This window comes from Pungitius pungitius, chromosome 5 (genome assembly GCF_949316345.1).
Source record: "Pungitius pungitius chromosome 5, fPunPun2.1, whole genome shotgun sequence".
In the NCBI taxonomy this organism is placed as follows: Eukaryota; Metazoa; Chordata; class Actinopteri; order Perciformes; family Gasterosteidae; genus Pungitius; species Pungitius pungitius.
Window position 1 is genome coordinate 16,032,824 of NC_084904.1, and position 19,450 is coordinate 16,052,273.

Sequence of the window (19,450 nt, forward strand, 5' to 3'; positions counted from 1 at the left end):
ATCATCGTCATTTTCCCAATTATGTCATTACAATCAGGAAAACGTGCAGTTGAAACCAAGATCAAGAAGAGAAGCAGCGACTATGTGCCCAGACATGTCCGATTAAATACTATGTGACAAAGAAAGCATTGGGTTCGTCCAAGTTTGTGCGATAGGCCTACTTCTTTTTGTAGCCCTTCAACTTCTCCACGCGGCTATGTTGCAAAGAGGAAATATACGCTCTCATATATTTGCTGCTGGCACTTTTGCTTTACCTCTGGCGGGGCTCGTTTCGCTCTCCGGTTGACGCAGCTGTTACGGAGAAGCCCAACCCATTTCGATTACGCACTAACGGAGGAGGGGAGGCGCGCGCTTGATGTCCTCTCCAACCCTCTGCTGTTCTAACGTAAAGCGAGTGTGTCCTGTGGTACCGCTGGTAAGGGGCTCGGATCGCGTGCGTCGGTGCCTCCTCCTGAAGTGCTCTCTGCATCGGGGAGAATCCGCCGCCGCCGCGTTACGCGTGGAATGGTCTTGCGGGGTTTGGAGTAGAAATGTGTTCAGAAAGGCTCACTTCCAGCCCGCAACCAGAGCCATGCCCAGCTTACCTTGCAAGCGAATCTATGACATCTTGTTTTTATTCATTACGACTTTGATATGAGTGATATTTGCTCGGATACCGCCGAGGAGTGAAGAAGATAAACACAGGCTTGAAGGACGTTGTTTTCGCTGCAGAAACCTCTGCATTTAGGATTCTTCTTCTTTTTTTTTGATGGAGCTGGAGAACATAGTAGCCAACACTGTACTGCTAAAAGCGAGAGAGGGTAAGTTGGCACATAAAAATGAGGCAATTAGTAGGTATTCGGCCCGGCTGTGTTACAGTTTGAACTCAATATGCAGAAAAAACAAATAGGTGGCAATAATGACGGTGTCTGCGGACTCTACAGGGCTCATACAGCCGCAGGTAAATCCTACAGATGCCACAGAATCCGCTTCCTACGCAATGAGACACATCGCGTCGGAAATAATTTGTCCGGTGATCTATTATAACCTTAATTGAATATCCTGGATCGTTAGTTCTCCTCACTGGTTTTTAACGGATTATATGCGTTTTCCAACATAGGCGAGGGGGGTGAAGGGGGGGGGGGGGGGGGATCCCTCCCACATCCGTTTCTCTGTCTGCAAATGAATGCGCTCTTTCGCAATATTACACATGCTGAGGCACAGAGTGAAGCAGGGAACAGCGCTTCGCACAGGGGGGAGCAGATGGGGGTCGATTGGCCTGCGTTTGAGCAGAGAGACTGGTTAACATAAACGGTCCAATGTCTGACGAGGCCAGATATTCTTCTCCGTATCGTCTGGAATATGGATGTTAATATGGTGTTATTGATAGCGAGTGGAAAGGATGGTGCTCAGGTCAAGAGATAGGCCCGCAGGTAAACATCATGCAGTCTGACGCCATGATTGTTTCCCTTAATGTCCCTAAACCTGTTTTGGGGAACAATTGAGTGATCGAAAAAAAAAAAAAATTCCAACAGCATTGTACTTTTCTATGCAAGTATAAGGATGTGTGTCATACTTTTGTCTTTTTACAATATATTCAATTTTCTAGAAATAATTCTTCTAAATAGGCCAAACTCAGCTTTGTGGCACACACTCAATGTGGCTTCAGGCAGCACGTGGTTCCATGTGGCAACAGTCGCTGAGCTGTTGCGGGGTGACGCAGGAGGAGACTTGAACTTCTGGCAGCTCCTAATTTATCTCACACGATGACATACTTAGGAGAAAAAGAGGGGGGGGGGGCTGGTCTGCAGAGAGAAATTAACAAAGTGATGAACTGAAACAGGAAGCTGACATGCTGTCAAAAGCCTCAACGAAGGATGCGTTAACCTGCGGGTCAATCCGGACATTTTGTTTCATGGGAGCAGAGCACAACTCTGCTTGTGAATTAAGCCTCATGAATAAATAAGAGGAGTTAATGGCCCATGATAGACTTCCATGTCCCAGCTGATCTATTGGTGCTCCTTGACTGTGTGTGGGAGAGAAAGGACCTTTTACAATTTCTCATTATGGGACGAGAAGGTTCCTTTTGAGTTAAAGCTCGAGCAAGACATTCTCTGCAGCTCGATCAATGGCTCTACAAGTGCAGACCAACAGTGGAGTTCAACCCTGTTGCACAGCACGCAGCAGCCGAATCCGTCACAGGTTGTTGTGAGTGTCCTATTAACTGCGTGACTCATTAGAGGTTTTACCTTACAGGGCACAGCGGCAAAGAGAACCCAGTGTGCTGCTGCTGCTGCTGCAAACCCTGCTGCTTCTCGCTGATACGTGGGGGCAGATGACAGTATACACAGAGGCTTACTTTAGGGTCCACACACTAGCAACAGTGAGGGGATGTGAATGGAGCGACGAACGAGTTTTCATTCCTGTCCGTTGACGCAAGTGCGTTTTTAGGCCAAAGCCAAAGCGAGAGGCATGCACCCGCTCTCCACAACTCTTCCCAGGGACGCACACCAGCGAGGCCCATTTTCCACTGTGATCTTTGGCGCGTTTTATGCCAGCGTCTTCGCGCCTTCCAAGCCAGTAAAACAGTGTGAGTCGCAGCGACGCGTGCAGTGAAACAAGTGATTTGATGTCTCCGGGCCCGGAGATGCAACACAGGCTCTGTGCCAACTTCCATCGCTCTTTGGCCTTGCTGTGTCGGGCAGATGCAACGGCGCAGGTCAAGATTTTACCTTGTGAACACTTCTCATTGATTAGAGAGCCAAGAAATGGGAGAATAAAACCAGATGGTACTCGTTTTAAACATTAAGGTCAAAGAGAATCTGCCACCAAAGGGCTATTTTACGTTAATCACGGTGGAAAATATGTCTCGTATGGATGAAAAAAGAGGCAGCTCTCATGGTAGCGAACCATCTCGTTAAGGGACTTCTCTCTTACAGAAAGCCAGACGGTGTTCTACACCATCCGATAAATGGTGCCCATAAGCTATTGAACCGAATTGATTGTTACATAACAAACTGAGTGGGCTACTCCATCTTCCTGTGGAGCTGCTATCCGGTCACTGCGGAAGATACTTTGCAGATGATGAGTGAGGGTGCAGTGAAATGAAACCACCTCATCCAAGTATCATCCGGCGGTGGAAATACTTTTAACAAATCTCAAAAAACTGCGCCCGCATTACTTTTGTCAGCTGAGGAAACTTCACAGCAGATCAAAAAAAGCTCAGTGAAGTTATTGATGTTTCAATGAGATCTGTTGGAATCTGCATTTTATACTGTAGATCTACACTGTATACGTTATAAATAAGAGTTTGGTGCGGGGGGGGAGGATTGTTTAAATGTTACCTGGCTGTCGAAGTCAGTGAGAATAAGGGGGGGGGGCTTCGCTGCATGCAGATGCCTTTCATGAATTGCTGAGGCGGAGCCGGCTTATTTTGCTTGGACTGAATTCCACTCGGATGCCTGCTGTTGTGCTTTTGGAGGTTGTGGCTGTAAAAAGGAAAAATGGCTTCTGTTACATTTGGTGTACAATTCACTAGAAGGAAATGCAATGATAAAATCACTTCAACAGAAGATGATTAGTTTATCTACAGGTAGCTAAGGTGAAACAACAACAACATCATCACGGGGATGACAATGATCACGATCGGAGTATGACGGCAATTCTTCTTTTCTTTTTCTTTTTTTGTCACACAGATTTAGATGATGCTGTTAGATTGAGAACCGGTCTAGTTGGTTTTTGAAGACTTTGTTAGGACTGTGACTCTTTACAGGGATATATTCATTCAGTTTAGTGAAGCTTGTTGCTTGTTGATAAGATCTAACTGACTTTAACTTTTAATATTCTTCAGCCACGACTGTCAAACACACAACATGGTTGTGATCCGCCACCTGTTAGCTAAGGCTAATGCTAGTATGAAGAATATCCTACATACACTGACCCCTTCAGAAGAGAAACACAGTGAAACATTGTTTTATCAGCTTGGTGGTTGGACACACACTCCCACTTCCACACAAACAAAAACCACATGCCTGGAGTTCACCTCCATCGGCACCACCCCGAAAGCATGGAGCCACAACACAATGCCATAATGTGTTGCCCTGTATTTATCAGTTCTCTTAGAGGGGATTCACCTTTATTAAAGCAATGGTTGTTTTTTTTTCACGACATGCATGCCTCAGTAGCACTTAGCGTGCAACATTAGACCCCACAGAACTTACTGTCAGTCAGGGTTAGCCTACTGCCAACTTGTAATAATAAAGGATGAAGTGAAATAATATTGGTGATTCCTTGAATATCCATCTAATTTGTCCAAAAATAATGCCATTCCCATCAACCTTACCTGCACTTTGGGATCAATTGTTAGCATGTTTACAGGGAAAATTCAAATGGTGAGCATCATACCTGCAGACCTGCAGCATGTTAGCATGCTCATTTACATGTATTCAAAGCACTTCCATGGTCTTGTTTAAATGTTTCTCCTGATTACAAACAACATATTGGCTGCACCTCCTTCTCCACGTCTTGATATTCATAAACACAGGCTTCCATATTATTGCTAGTTTTAGATTTATTTAAACCTTTTTTTTCTCTCTTTCTTTTTTTCTTCTTGCACTATAAAGACATTTTTAAGTTGAAATGGATCAACAGTTAAAATCTTAATTCCTTTGTGAGATCTTTAGTATAAAGGCACAGGAGGTTTTTCCTTGGCTTGCTGGTTTCTACCAGTGGTGACATGGAGAAATAAACAAAATAAGTAGCAGATAAACCCATTTCTCCATCGACAACACAACACAAGGCTTGCCGTGATTTGAGTAGGAGTGTGACTCATTTTTTCTTGAGTGGAAGAATTCTGCTCTCTGGCTCTTACTATCTCTATTGTTATCGCTGCCTCTACCCACATAGACAGTATACATAACTTTGCTAGATACTAGAAGTTCATGCCTGTTTTTCGGGGGATGTCGCCTGTAATTCTGAGAAATATAGCAGACAAATAGAATTAGACATGGTTCGCTGAAGGAAGAAAAAAAATGTGAATTTTACTCTCCAGGAATGTACCAAACAGCCAAAATGATGATATATATCCCAGGTAAATGAAACATAAGCTGAAACAGCAGCTTTCTCTATGCAGTTTAGCTCACTCAAGGCCACAACACACACATTCCAGTTCGTTTTTCTTTCTTTGACGGACGTTGCCATAACAGGGACAAAAGAACATGGAATGTCAACACGGGAGCAAGACACGAAACAAACATCTTCATAAAGAGAGAGAGAGAGAGTGTGTGTGTGTGTTTTTAAGGACAGAAAGTAAACGGAGAAAAGCTAGAGAGGACAGCTTTAGAGGAGCAATGTAATCACTTTAACCCTATTTCCGGGGTGTTTGTTTTGTTCGAGGACAAACACATGTTTACTGCTTTCTATCCACATAAAGCACAGTGCACCATGTGTTCCATTTCTTTGATTTCACTGGAAGCTCTTTCCTTGATGTTTTCCACAAGCGAGGGGAAGTAAAATCATCCCTCATTGAGGTTTAGGATAAATTTGCTGTAATGTTTTGCCCTATGAAAACATTTATAGAGGTGAACAAACATTGTGTCCCAGCGTAGGTGCACCCCATTAAGGCTATCCTCCTGTGGACTATGCTCTGTCCTGGATCTTTATGGATGAGCAAACAGCATGTATTACCCAGAGTGCCCTGGGCTGTGTGTGTGCTTTGATCGGATGGCCTGGTGGTTTATATCATTTCAGTTTATTGAATGGTCTTCCCCCCCCCCCCCTTCACATTCCATATTTAATATATTTATAGAACAGGAAACGTGTGGCACATGACTGTGTTCCAGGAAATGTACCCTTTTGTGAGATTTCTGTTGTGCATGCACGTTTTTCACACCTACAATCACCGACATAGTCACTCAACTGTCTCAGCTCACAGTCTGTGAGGTCATGGACCGGTTTGACCACCTTGGTTTGTGTTATCACATTGCTTCTGTCCTTGGTCTACTTGCTATTTATAGTCGCAATATTTACAAAGGCATATAGACAGGGATTATTCACAGTTGTGTATTTTTTCTTAAAACCTTGGGTAGATATAGCTCTGAAGATCATGTACCATATACTGAATTTATGTCTGTATAAACCTAAAGCATTAGCTTTCCTTTTCAGCTTCATTGGTAGGGTCATGTTACATTCAAATGTTATCTCGGACACAGTAGACATGGCCCATTGGGAAACAGCTGTACACTAGTAGATAGCGTTGATAAGGTCTCTCTTTATTCTCTATGACTAATTTTGAGTTTATGATCCTTCATTAAGTGGTTAACATGTGAGCCCTGCAGCAGCCAAAGGAATAGCTGAGTTGAGTGTTGCCCTGTAAAAGGTGTACGTCACAGATGTTTGTTTTGAGACTGCTAGCAGATGTTGCAGCCAGTATTATGCTGCTATTATTGCGATAATGCGGAATACACGGCCAGAGAGGCTCGTTTAGGGTGACAATAAGGCGGCCAGACAGAGAGGGACCGACATGAGATCAGCTTGAACAGGGCAACAAAGACCTCCTTCCTGCTATAGTCCTCCCTCTGTTCAGGTTTGGGAAGGGTTTTCACCAGCTTTCTGTGGCACACAGACCCCACACACACTCTTTAAACTATTAAACTTAACCTGAGAGCTAACCCTAAACGTTCCTGTCTAACAACAGGTCATGTAGGAATCGAATACTAAATAATGACTCCGGATCGACTGCAGGGTTTAATCAATGAGAAACCTGGACTGGTGGAGATGACTTTGGCCTTCAATGCTTCAGCTTGAAAGATAGATCTAATAAACTGGTAAAATATAATATATGTAAGAGTTTAGTTGATTACCTTCAATCTTTATTCATCTCCACACCCCGGCTTAAAATGTGTGTATATAGTAACCTGCAAACACAGGACATGCTGCACAACCCACAAAAAGCAGGATCTGGGTGGGTGTGTTATGTTTCCAACTAACTCCCTCTGTCTGTTTTGCAAGTGATGGAAATCTAAAACAAAGTCCTCTAGAGGTTCCTCAATGCTAGATCAAACCTCTATGTTAACTATTGCTCCTCAGAGCTCACAGAGCATTCCAATGCAAGCTTCTCTTAGGTTTTTTGGATAATCTGCATGTTGTTGTGTTTTTTATAGGTTATGTTTTGCATACTTAAAATCTCCTGCCCCTACCTGCACCTAAAAGGTAAATGAAGTCCTTGTATTGGACGGTTTATTGTCGTAGGTATTGGTACCTCGCTGACTACCCTGGTGTGACTCAACAGCGAGGCCGACATTTAACAGTTCAGACCCAGGAGGTGACATAGAGGAGATGTGTGAGTGGAGTCACATAAATCTACCGAAATCTCACATCTCTGCAGAGTGTTTGTGTAGCGAATGGCTCATATTCCTCCTGCGAGCACACTCTTCTGCAGATGCTGTTGCCACCTATATGCCAGATGCACAGTGTGAGCTTCTGGATGTGGTTTCGGCTGGTTGTCCGCGGTGATCTGACAGCATGTTTGGAGTGACAGTGTGTATAGAGGTGAAACCTCAGATAGACGTGTGTGTGTGTGTGTGTGTGAGCAGAGCTACACACGGGTTGATAATTCCAGTTTCAACATGAGGGCCTGCGTAAGTGCCCGAGTTGGTTAAACTGAGAGTGACGACATTACTAGAAACAATGTGAGCACACACAGGCAGACGCTGCCAATCCCCTGATGTTCCACGCGAAGGAGCTTGTTACCTCTGTGACCTTATATTTGCTTCCCTTTACATGCTTTCATCACGTCAGAACTGCTGAGCAGAGACATATAATGTATTTGTTTCAGTGCATGCTGGCCATGAAAGAGCGAGAACTCTCTATTAGAGAAAGAGGGGAGCAAGTACAAAGGCGCGTCCAGGCACACGAGTCTCTTTCGGATGATATTTGCATGTTTCTGGGAGTGGTTGGTTGGGTTTGCGTACAGACGTTCAAGTCTTTGCATCTAACAAGCCTCTGCTGGTACTCCTGTTCCTTTCTAGAAAAAAGTTTTACATGCCGAGAGAAGAATTACATTTTATTTGGTTATATTAATAAACTATATTTGGCTAAATGAGGCTCCTTAATTAAACGTAATCAAGACTGCAAAACATATATGTTGCAGCAACATTTCTTTACTCATTAATCTCACTGATGCATTTAACATTAGTTTGTTCTATCCCAATTATTAACCTAATTATGCTAGAAAATGTCGTCATCTCTATGATCCTCTGTAAATACATTTATTTTAGTGTTCAAAAGGCCAATGAGGAAAGGAAACCATTGACCTACAACAAGACGCTGTTTATATTCGCCAAAAACCTGCGACCTCATCTAACCCTAACATAAGGGGGTCGATGGCCCTGAAGCAGCAATGATGTGAAGGTTACGGTTAACAGAGTACAAAAAAAAAAGATTACGCGAAACCCTGAAGCACTGAAGCTGATGGCAGGAGAGAAGAAGGAGAGGGAGGGATTGAAATAAACACAAAAAGAAGTGAGGCAGAAAGAAATTGGGGCACTGCAATAAAAAGGAGGAACTACATTATTTGGGCTGGTCTCAGCATTGTGTAGAAGTTGAATGCCCGGGTGGAGCGCAGATGGTTGGTACAATTATTTGACCCTTAGTTGACCCTTCAGAGGAAATCTTGGCATTTTGTTGACGCTTTTATCTACTTACAGTATCATTTATTTTTAGCATGGCAGCCTCCATGTTGAATGACCTTCTCGGCTCACTCTCCTGATGCTTTTTGGCAGTCGTCTGTTTTTTAAATTCTTTTATTATTCTGAGCTTTACTTTTACTTTACAATACTAACTGTTTTCGGAGAGCAACTGGTGCTTCAATAAGGAAGTGTGCCTGTTCAAAACCTGTTTGGTCTACAGTAATGGTGATGAGGAGCAGGTGCTGGGAGTTAATGATTCTCTTGGGGGATATTTTGACTTGAGCTATTAATAAATTCACGTTTGTCCGTGGTGATACGGCTGCACTGTGTATCAACTATGGTGATGCAGATTACATGATCCAAAAACATACCTGAAGTTATTATAAGGGTTCCTACATGCTTTAAGTCCCCTTTTTGTGGATAAAAAATGTGAGGAATAATTAAGTGAAAAAAGGGAATCTAACATTTTCTTTTGTATCCGTGTAAGCACATTTAGGTTTAAGAGACTTTTGTGTCATAATCATTTTATTTGAAATGTTAACAATCCACCGGCAGCCGGTTATGAGCCTTTAACATTCATTGTGTCGAGTGTCATTTAAATATTTAAATAGCTTGAATCTTTTGCCCAAGTGAGTATATGAAATGGCAACGTGGTTTATTTGATTTTATTATGTACACAACAACAGAGGATGGAAAGATTAGGGAAGTGATGCAGAATAATTGGTATGGAAAACCAGAGCTTTCTCTCAGAGGCTCCAGCTAGACATAGCCCCACTCGCATTCCTAGCTTATTAGCTAAAGTTGTCTACTTGTCAACTCCTGCTCTCAAACTCTCAATGTTGCCTCTCACATCAGGCCAGCTGCTCGCAGCCAATTTCCACTGCGGAGAAGGGTTAATTAAAGGAAATCGCTGTCCGTTCATTAGAGCAGGGTTTGCACATTAAGAAGAAAAAAATAAATAAAAGTGAGACAAACATGACGTAAGGCACAGCAAGCTGGAATGGATGGAAAACAGTTCTCACAGTTGTGTTTAAACATGATCATAGATGGGAAATGTTGAGGGGGTCAAAAGTGAAAGGCACCATAAACTGGATTGATGGATGACTGCACAGAAAGTTCCCTTTTAGGATGTGGGTGTAAGGGATTTTTTGTACACAAGCTGATGCACTATTGTTCCGAGCAGTCTCGCAAATTTGTGGGTTCTGATGGGAACGGAGCTGGTCAGAACATACTTTTTGTCTGTGCACACACACACACACACACACAGCAACACACACGTATACTGTTTCACAGAACAACTGAGTGGGGAAGAAAGTGAGGAGCGATTTGAGGAGGAAGTGAGACACAATCTATGAATTATATATATATATAAATACACATAAAGACTATGGTTCCAAGGGAGAGGCCCCTACCAGCCTTCTCCTACTCCCTTTAATCATGAGGCATTCATCTGCTCCTCGTTTATAAAAATAAACTTTGAACATTTTCGGAAGTTCGCTGTTATATTTTTCGTCTCTTGTTTTTCTCAGGTGGAGGAGGAAAGCGGAAAGGGAGGAGCAAAAAATGGAAGGAGATCCTTCGTTTCCCCCATATAAGCCAGTGCACTGAGCAGGGAAACAGCATTGGTACGGGTTCATGTGCTCCCCGTCATCAGAATAGGTCGTGTGTCTATTGTTTTTTTGAACAGCAGTTTTAAAGTGTGTACATATTTCTTTCTGCAGAAAGGGACTATGTCAGCATCTGTGAGAAACAGCCTATCGGACGGCTACTGTTCCGTCTTTACTGTGACACCAGACCTGAGCTGCAACGATGCATCCAACTACTGGACGCACTGGTACGCATGAACGCACGCACACACACACACACACACACACACTCTCATTTACTTTGAGTGGGGGACTTTTTTACATTACGATTCTCAAGACTATCGCCAGGAATATATGGATCCAATGAATAATCAACTCTCTTTTTCCTTTTAATAATTACTATCCAAGTGTTTGTATTGAAGGCATCTCACCTCTAATTGACCGCTCACTAACCCCAGTTTCAACTATGAACAGCAGGCCTCGTCACCTCTGGATTAATAGCTGGGGGTTCTATTTAGAGATTTCTAAACCAAAAACAAGAGCAAAACTGTGAGGAATGGATAAACAGGGGAGGGGCTTAACGAACGGTCTATTTATCCAATGTGCTCAGGTGTTCATTTTTTTAGTGCACTCACTTGTATTACAGCTCAGCCTAAAAGTGCAGCCAGAGGAGATAATTAAACTGAGTAGTGATGATTTGACTGTCCGTAATTCCCAGCTTGTTGTCCCCCCCCCCACCCCACCAGTCTCTTTTTTTTGCGTCTAGACAAATAGTTCCCACATGACACATTTAACCCTTTTCTATTCCCAGAATAGCTTTGCCGGCATGTGACCGGACAGAAAGGACAGCATTGTTTCCCACACCACCCCTTCCAACACCACCGCCCCCCACCCTTCCCAACCCCCCATTCAACAACACAGCCCTAAAAATGATCATCACCCTCTGCATGCCACTAACCACTAACATGCACTCATCCCAAACACATGCTGTCGTTAATTCTGCACTGTGTACGGTCACACTCGGTGTTGATTATTATACCCACCAATCTACGGACCAGCAATAAACCACAACAGAGGGTGCTAACAACTAGGCAGGTGCGTGTATTTTAAGTGGTTCATGTGATTTAACACGCGATTCCTCTTCAGAAACCCTTTAATCCTGACGTAGTGTATCTAGAGAAACTATGGAAAAGTATATGAGTTTTTCATCTGTCGGGTGAACATTTTTCTACTATATGTTCAGTGGAACTAAAGCCTCATTTGGAAGCTTACAAGCTGTCTGTAAAATCTCTACAAGTTTTGCAGATATTCACAAAGGATAAGGTCCTGGACAAAGGTTTAAAGAGTAAAAGTTACTGTTTGGTAAATGTCAGACATAGTCCTATAAAGTTTAAGATCTTTCTATTACTCAAGAGAAAAGATAATCGGCTTTTCACTGATGTTTCACCAGTTTGTTGATGGTCATGCTGTAAACCTGACCGATATTTGGCCATTTCTGGAGCTCCAAGCTTCTCATCTTTTACCAAAAAGAATGAAAATGGCTGTTTTTTTTTATTTTGACTGCAAAAAAGTTAAGCTTTTTGTATTTCATTATGACTGTGATTATTATTATTACTTAAGATATTTTTTCTGGGGTGTGTAAGCCATTTGAGAGCATGAAAGCGTGTGCTTTGGTGTGTGCAACAGAGGAAGGAATGCACTTAGGGGGCTCCAGTGATTTCTCTTGCATCATGAGAAGCTCCATGTGCATACAAGTTGATATGTTTAGTATGTTGGATCCCCTCTGCTTCTCCAAAAGGCTAAAAGGGCATCTTCTTTTCCATTTGGCTGACCACCCACTGGCTGATGGTAGTCAGACAGCTAATTTAGAGTGTGTGTGTGTGTGTGTGTGTGTGTGTGTGTGTGTGTGTGTGTGTGTGTGTGTGTGTGTGTGTGTGTGTGTGTGTGTGTGTGTGTGTGTGTGTGTGTGTGTGTGTGTGTGTGTGTACACGTTGTAGTGGAAAGCCGGTGATGCTGGTGCGACACACTATGACACTCCAGGACCTCAAGGAATCCCGTCGTGTTTACTGTTTGGTTGCCAAGCAACACAGGACCATGTTGGAAACAGCCCCAGATAGAAAGAGTTGGGCCAGTGTTGCTTCCCCCCTTTTTTTGAGAACTTAAAAGTGCTGGTTGGGAAATGCGTCTGCTTGAGGATCCAATATGTTCAGCATGGAACATCCAGAACTGTTTGTGTCAACAGCTTCACATGTTAAATACGAAAGCCAAGAGCAGCATGTGTTTATGTGAGAGTGACAGCGACACACAGAGATACCGAGGGAGAGGTGTGTGTCCTCGTCACGAATAAACAGCAGCTACTCCGTCACGCGAATTACACAACCTACTAAGCATTTATTTTTCTCATTAAAGGTAGAGATGGGAATTTGACAGATGCTTAGCATCTTTCCTTTTTCCTAGGTGGGAAAGCAGGGCGAGGGTACATTAGTTTGGAACATGTCCCTCGTCTCTGCAGGCTTGTGTATCCTCGATAGCTCAGTGTTAAATCGTTTGTAAAAGACGCTTTTGCTTGTTTCTCTTTGGGATACATTTTTATCAGTTCACACATTTTAGTTACAAACTGATCAGTTTCTAAGGTTTGATGTAAGAAATCCTCTGTAATTCCATTTTGGACTGCACAAATACATTATCTTCTGTAATACATGTGCATCCTGGCAATCACAAGATGATATAAACACAGCGCTCTCATGTCATCTATTTACATTTCTAACAGTGTTTCGGGAAGAAAAGTAAAACGGCAAATAATGATGTCTACGATATTTCTTTATTCAGGAAGACTACGAGGTGACACCTGATGAGAATAGAAAATGCCGAGGGGACCAGATCATCAAAACCTTTCTCTCAAAACAAGTGAGTTTCTTTTGACATTTTTTTTTTTAGTATAGCTTGTATTGTATTCTGAAACAGTGCCATTTACAAAAAAACCCTGACAGTAACGTTGAGGTACCACTGACTAAAAAAACAACACCTACAGCGTTTGCACAGCGTGCGTGTTCATAATGTGCTGACACCATGAAATGTTATGTGTGTTTCTCCTTAGTCTGATGTAGTGTGTGTAATAAAAGGTTATGTATGTATGTGTGCACGTATGTCACTGTTTGTTTGCATGTGTTGATGTAGTCACCTCAGCGTGTAGACATAGCAGAGGTTTTTGCAGAACAGTGCAGAGAGAACCTCGAGCTGAGTCCATGTAAGGAGATCTTCAGCAACTGCCACAAGTGAGTCGCCACTTTGTCTTTGTTCCTTCTCACCTTTGTCGGACTCACCTGCCTTTTTTAATTTTTTATTTGAGCTCTTTAAAGAATGTATGCAGCAGACAGCACAAACGCTGCCTGATTTATAGCTTGCGTTGTATTCTCAGTTGTATTTGTTTTGTGTGGGACCAGGACCGTCCATGACTACCTGAGTGAAGGTCCATTCTTGGACTACCAGAACAGCATGTACTTTGACCGATTCCTGCAGTGGAAGATGCTGGAGAGGTACGCACATGATTTCTCTGTTGTTTTTATTGTACCACTAAATTTGGTACACCCAAACCATCTGATGCAGTTCGACACATATGCCAAGCATTTGAGTTCCACAAAATGTATGTAATGTTCTTGTTGGTATTGTAAATTAAATTGTATGTGTTTATTACTGAAGTTGAACAGAACTATTTTGAGATATTTTCTTATCCTCTCTATTTACATGCATGAAGGTTGTATCATGTTAAAACACCTCACTATGATGCTGTCCATTCCCAGATCTCTATGACAGAGCAAAAATTAACATTATAGTCATCAAATAAGTTTACTTTATAACACAACTGTTGTATGGGATGACAGGTGCACCTAGCAAGGGGGCCACTGAGGGGGATTCCCTACACAATAAATATGATAAATATGATCGTCTGAAAAGCATCTGCAGAGCATCTTGCGGTTACACTCTTTTTTTCAGTAATATTTTAATCAATAATGGAGCAGATGTTCAGAATTAAAGTGGCAGTGCAACAATGTGCAAATAGGCCATTAAGTGTCTCTTCAATCAAAACACATAAATATTGACATCAGAATGACCCCTGTGATGGATGCATGTTACGGGTACTGTTGTTGTTCAAGATTTAAGCTACTTACCTTTTATACATTGTGGAGAAGTTCCATCTATGACCATACATCTATAAGGCATCATACATGTTATTACATGATCCTATGTAAGTAGAATTATAGCAATCACTCAAACAAATCACACAAGCAAATAACAAGTAAACATTATTTTAAATATGCAATAGGTTTACTTTTTTTGCATTGCACCCCTAATTTTCCACAACGTTATTTCAGTTTAAAGAAAAGTTGTAACTTTTGATAGTGTCACACTTCACTTCAAAGGCTCTTACTATCATACAAGAGTAGCATGATGAAATAATAATTGCTGCAGAGTGCATATCACAGGCAGTTAGAAGTTCAGGCTCTTAGAGCAGCCTCGATTGCATCGTTGTCTGGAAAGTGAAATTGTGCACACGAGGCCCCACCCCCCCTGCACAGGAAACAGACAGGGTGATATTGAGTTCCGTTGATAACGACTCAGTCCTAATCAATACTATATGAGCATCCATTAATGGATTTTGCTGTGTCTGTGTTCTGTCAGGCAACCAATCACTAAAGACACATTCAGACAGTACCGAGTGCTGGGGAAAGGGGGATTCGGAGAGGTAAGAGACGACGAGGAATTTAATAACAATGATAACGATGACGCCGCATGAAGCATTGTGATTTGAATGGCCGCGACGCAATGATACCCTTTTGTTTTGTTTTTCACCCCAGGTGTGTGCCTGCCAGGTTAGAGCGACAGGAAAGATGTATGCCTGTAAGAAGCTGGAAAAGAAGAGGATAAAGAAGAGGAAAGGGGAATCCATGGCTCTCAACGAGAAGTTGATTTTAGAGAAAGTCAACAGTAGATTTGTTGTGAGTAGAAAACAGAAAAGAAGAGTATGACCGTTCTATGCATAACTGTTGCTTTGTCTGAGCACTTTCACGCCATTGACCTTGTTCTTCCTTTTCGTCCAGGTGAGTTTAGCGTATGCCTATGAAACCAAAGACGCTCTCTGTCTGGTGCTTACCATCATGAACGGTGGAGACTTGAAGTTTCACACCTACAACATGGGCACGCCAGGCTTCGAGAAAGACAGGGTCCAGTTTTACGCTGCGCAAATCTGCTGTGGCCTGGAGCATTTGCACAGGGAATCCATTGTCTACAGGTAGCACTACATATGTTACCCGGTCTTAAATGCGTTCTGAAATCTATTTCACTTTAATTTTTTGAATGCTTTACTATCGACAATAACCTGTCAACTGATACTTTTGTCCTTTAACACGTGCTGGGTTATTTGCAGGGACTTGAAACCAGAGAATATCCTATTAGATGACAATGGTGAGTTTCAGTGTTTAGGGTACCGATTGCTCCATTGCACAGTATTTCTTGCTGTACCAGACAATTTCAAACCCCACGAAGGGCTTTACATTACAGTGAACTTTGAATAAACAAAATGCATAATGCCCACCACTGTTACGCTGCAGGACACATTCGTATCTCTGACCTGGGGCTGGCCATCAAAGTGCCTGAAGGAGAACTCATCAGAGGCAGAGTGGGGACTGTGGGCTACATGGGTGAGAAATGCTAATGTAATCAACAGTAACACGTGCAGTGCATTCACCTGAGCTATTCGGCAACTTTAAACCATGACGACATGTTTTCCTTCCTCCGTAGCTCCGGAGGTGATAAACAATGAAAAGTACGGCATGAGTCCTGATTGGTGGGGGCTGGGCTGTCTGGTGTACGAGATGACCGCCGGGCGGTCGCCCTTCCGCGCCCGCAAAGAACGAGTGAAGCGAGAGGAAGTGGAGCGCAGGGTGCAGGAAGAGGAGGAGGAGTATAGCGACAAGTTCACCGCGGACACAAAGGCCATCTGTAGAATGGTGAGCTTTGGAGGGGAAAAGTGTTTGTAGGGAGAGACGGATGGATGACGATTCATCGTAATTGTTTGTCTTTGCTTGTGCTCGCCCAGCTGATGACCAAAGACCCCAAGCAGAGGCTGGGGTGTCTGGCGGACGGAGCGGCAGGCGTCAAGGCCCACCCCTTCTTCAAAAACATCAATTTCAGGAGACTGGAGGCAGGAATCGTGGAGCCCCCTTTTGTGCCTGATGTGAGCCATCCTTCTTGTTAGGGTCTTAAATTGCCTAAAATGGCGACTAAAGCAAGTCAAATCCAGAATTATGAATTATCTTTTTGGATAAACTTGTCTTCTGTTTTTCCTTTTAACCCCGATCTTTTTCGCGGTCGTTGTCCTTTCCCAGCCTCGGGCAGTGTACTGTAAGGATGTTTTGGACATAGAGCAGTTCTCCACAGTCAAGGGAGTAAATTTGGACCAAACTGACAATGACTTCTACTCCAAATTTACTATAGGCAGTGTTTCCATCCCATGGCAGAATGAGGTAAGTGTGTGCACTTAATATGACTTCTTTCAGTTCTGGGTGGACTTTCTAACGGCTGGAAGACACTTAAAAAGTGGAATAGAATTGATCCGCCCTGTGCTTTTCTCTCCTCTCATTAAGATGATTGAAACTGAGTGTTTCAGAGATTTGAATGTGTTTGGGCCTCAAGGGACCAGGCCTCCGGATCTGGACTGGAATCAGCCACCAGAGCCGCCCAGACGCAGCCTGCTGGACAGGATCTTCAGGAGGCATGTGAGTGAAGACGCACACACACACACACACACACAAACATAGCTTAAAAACTAGCTAACACAAATCTATCTCCCTCTTTCTCTGCAGCACCCGGAGGTGTCCATCTCCCACAGCCGTGTGCAGTCTTCCAGTGTAAACTCTGTGGACTCCATGTCCAACTCTGCCCCCTAGTGGCACAGGGACAGTGTGGGAGCCCTACACACTTAAAGGGAAGGAGCTCTGAGGGGCTTCCCCGCTGCTGATTGGTCCACAGCCGGGGCATGAGCAGCAGCTGGAGACAGCCTGTCTAAAAGCCTGAATGGTCGTGCCATGGGGGTTTTGGGGGGTGGGGTGGGAGGGTGGTGGGGGGAGGGAGGGGGGTGACCAGAGCCCTGAGACCCCGTGCATTTGTATCGCGAAGGTCAATGTTGCAAAGACGTTTGGAAATATCCAGACAAACATTACTTTCCCTTGTGGATTGTTGGACTATAGAACAGAGCCACTGTCGCTGATGAAAACAAGCTAATATTCAGGGGATCCGCTGTATAATAAAGACCACCACAGAGGATAGAAGACGGGGTCTTGGTGAATCGTTTTTTGTTTTTCCTGAAATGGAATTTCTTTTTCACTCTTTTCCAGTACTTTTCTTCATGACCTGTAACTTATATCTCTCCATTTATCTACACACCTTTGAGCTTCACGTCTAAAGAACTCTTACTCAACCTTTTCTCTGCATTTCCACCTCCCGTACTGTAGCTCAGATCTCACTCCGAATACATTCATAACGCATCACCTCAACAACCTCAACACATGAAGTACATTGCCTTGCGTGAGCTCAGGCCAAAGACTACAGCTTAGTTTTGTGATACCGTTGTCATGTTGATTTATTGTTTGTTCAAGGCTTCAGCCGCCGCTTAGAACCACAGGAGGATCGCAACGTGTGATCCGTTTTATACCCTAACTCTAAATATGAGTCTTCATACATATCATACCGCTCAATGCATACAGTACAAACATTCGCAATCTGACAAAGACAGAATGGTGAAATTTGTTGTTTTGTTTCAATTGCATGGACAAATGTAATTATGGACAGCTGTACCCTTTTTCGCTTCTGCATACCTCATTCCACCGAAGTTACCCCCGTACACCGAATACAACACGTTTACAGTGTCTCTTTATATGGGACATTATGTGGAAACAAATTAATATGCTGTACAGAAACAGAAATCTTGAAAACTCTCTTTTTTTCGGCACAGTCCACGATGGAGTGAAGAGGAACACATGCACTCAGCACGACTTTCAAGTTGCACAGTTACAACTGACACGCTCTTTTTTTTAAATCTCCAAATGAAGATGTTTTTACCTCTGATCATTAGGGCACATTATTGTAGTGATATTGTAACACCCTGCTTGTTTACTGAATCTAAAGTGTACTTGCTCTCCTAATGCCTTTTTCCATTTAAGAGATATTTGCTGTATCGCCATTGCCGTCACATGTACAGGTTTTTATATTCTGCCCCTTTTGACTTAACATGCTCTTATGAAAGCCTCACAATTCGGAAGGGCCTTTCTCTTGTTTGTGCCAAACCATAATCTTAACAATCAGGGTATAAACAACTACGTGCAAGGTTTATCTCATCCATATTTTATTTTAATCGGCCCAGTTCATCCATGTCAGAGCCGAGGAGGAGAGGAAGACGCCAGAGGATCCCGCAGACACCACACAAAGAAGTGGCCTTCTTGCAGCAGCACAACCAATTGAAAGAGCTCTCTCTCTCTCTCTTCTACTTGTTTTAGGAATGTGGTATTTTCATTTTGTGTGGTAAAGAAAGCTGTTCAGTGCAGTAACTTTAATTGTCCGTGCCGATCTTAAGCAAGCGTGTTTTTTTCCCCTTCTATTCTCTGCATACTTCATATGAACAAAAGAGAATCGGACTGAAGTGCCTCCTTGTTAGCATGATCTCCCGGGAAGTTCCCACACGCACATCAAGACTTTGTTTATTCTCTGACTTTTCGTGCTCAGTTTGTTTTTCTGGGAAATGGGTCAACACAAATACATACTGACTCACACCGTTTTGGAAGGATGGAGTGGAGGGTCGATGAGGAAAATCCTATTATTGTGATGCTGAGTGCATGTGAACCCCAAACCTACTGTGTCCTTCATTTCCCAATAAACTCTGTGCTATAGTACTCCACAGTCTCTTTTTTTCCCACATGGCCATGCAACATTTCCTTGTTCCTACTCACCGTCTTAGAGTTCTCCACACGTGTAACATTAGACCGCAAAGCTCTCATTGTGGCACAATACTGCAATATTATTATTTGCTATACTTTAAAAACATCATTATGAGGCAGGAATACTATATACCTACAAATTATATAAAGTTATTGAGCAGGTGAATCATAAGGTGAGAAAATATGATTTCTTAGGATGGACAATTAT

At 43.0% G+C, this 19,450-nt stretch overlaps 1 protein-coding gene across 1 annotated transcript; it reads left to right on the top strand.

The window, feature by feature from the left end:
• The first annotated feature begins 337 nt into the window (after window positions 1–337).
• grk5l (G protein-coupled receptor kinase 5 like) lies at window positions 338–17,345 on the top strand. Its single transcript, XM_037482774.2, has 16 exons — window positions 338–800; window positions 10,196–10,291; window positions 10,388–10,500; window positions 13,082–13,159; window positions 13,430–13,527; window positions 13,696–13,788; window positions 14,933–14,996; window positions 15,109–15,249; window positions 15,352–15,542; window positions 15,678–15,715; window positions 15,862–15,951; window positions 16,052–16,260; window positions 16,350–16,487; window positions 16,639–16,776; window positions 16,897–17,028; window positions 17,116–17,345. The coding sequence occupies exons 1-16, from the start codon at window positions 749–751 to the stop codon at window positions 17,197–17,199; spliced, it is 1,755 nt and encodes a 584-aa protein (XP_037338671.1). The 5' UTR covers window positions 338–748; the 3' UTR covers window positions 17,200–17,345.
• Window positions 17,346–19,450: the final 2,105 nt, after the last annotated feature.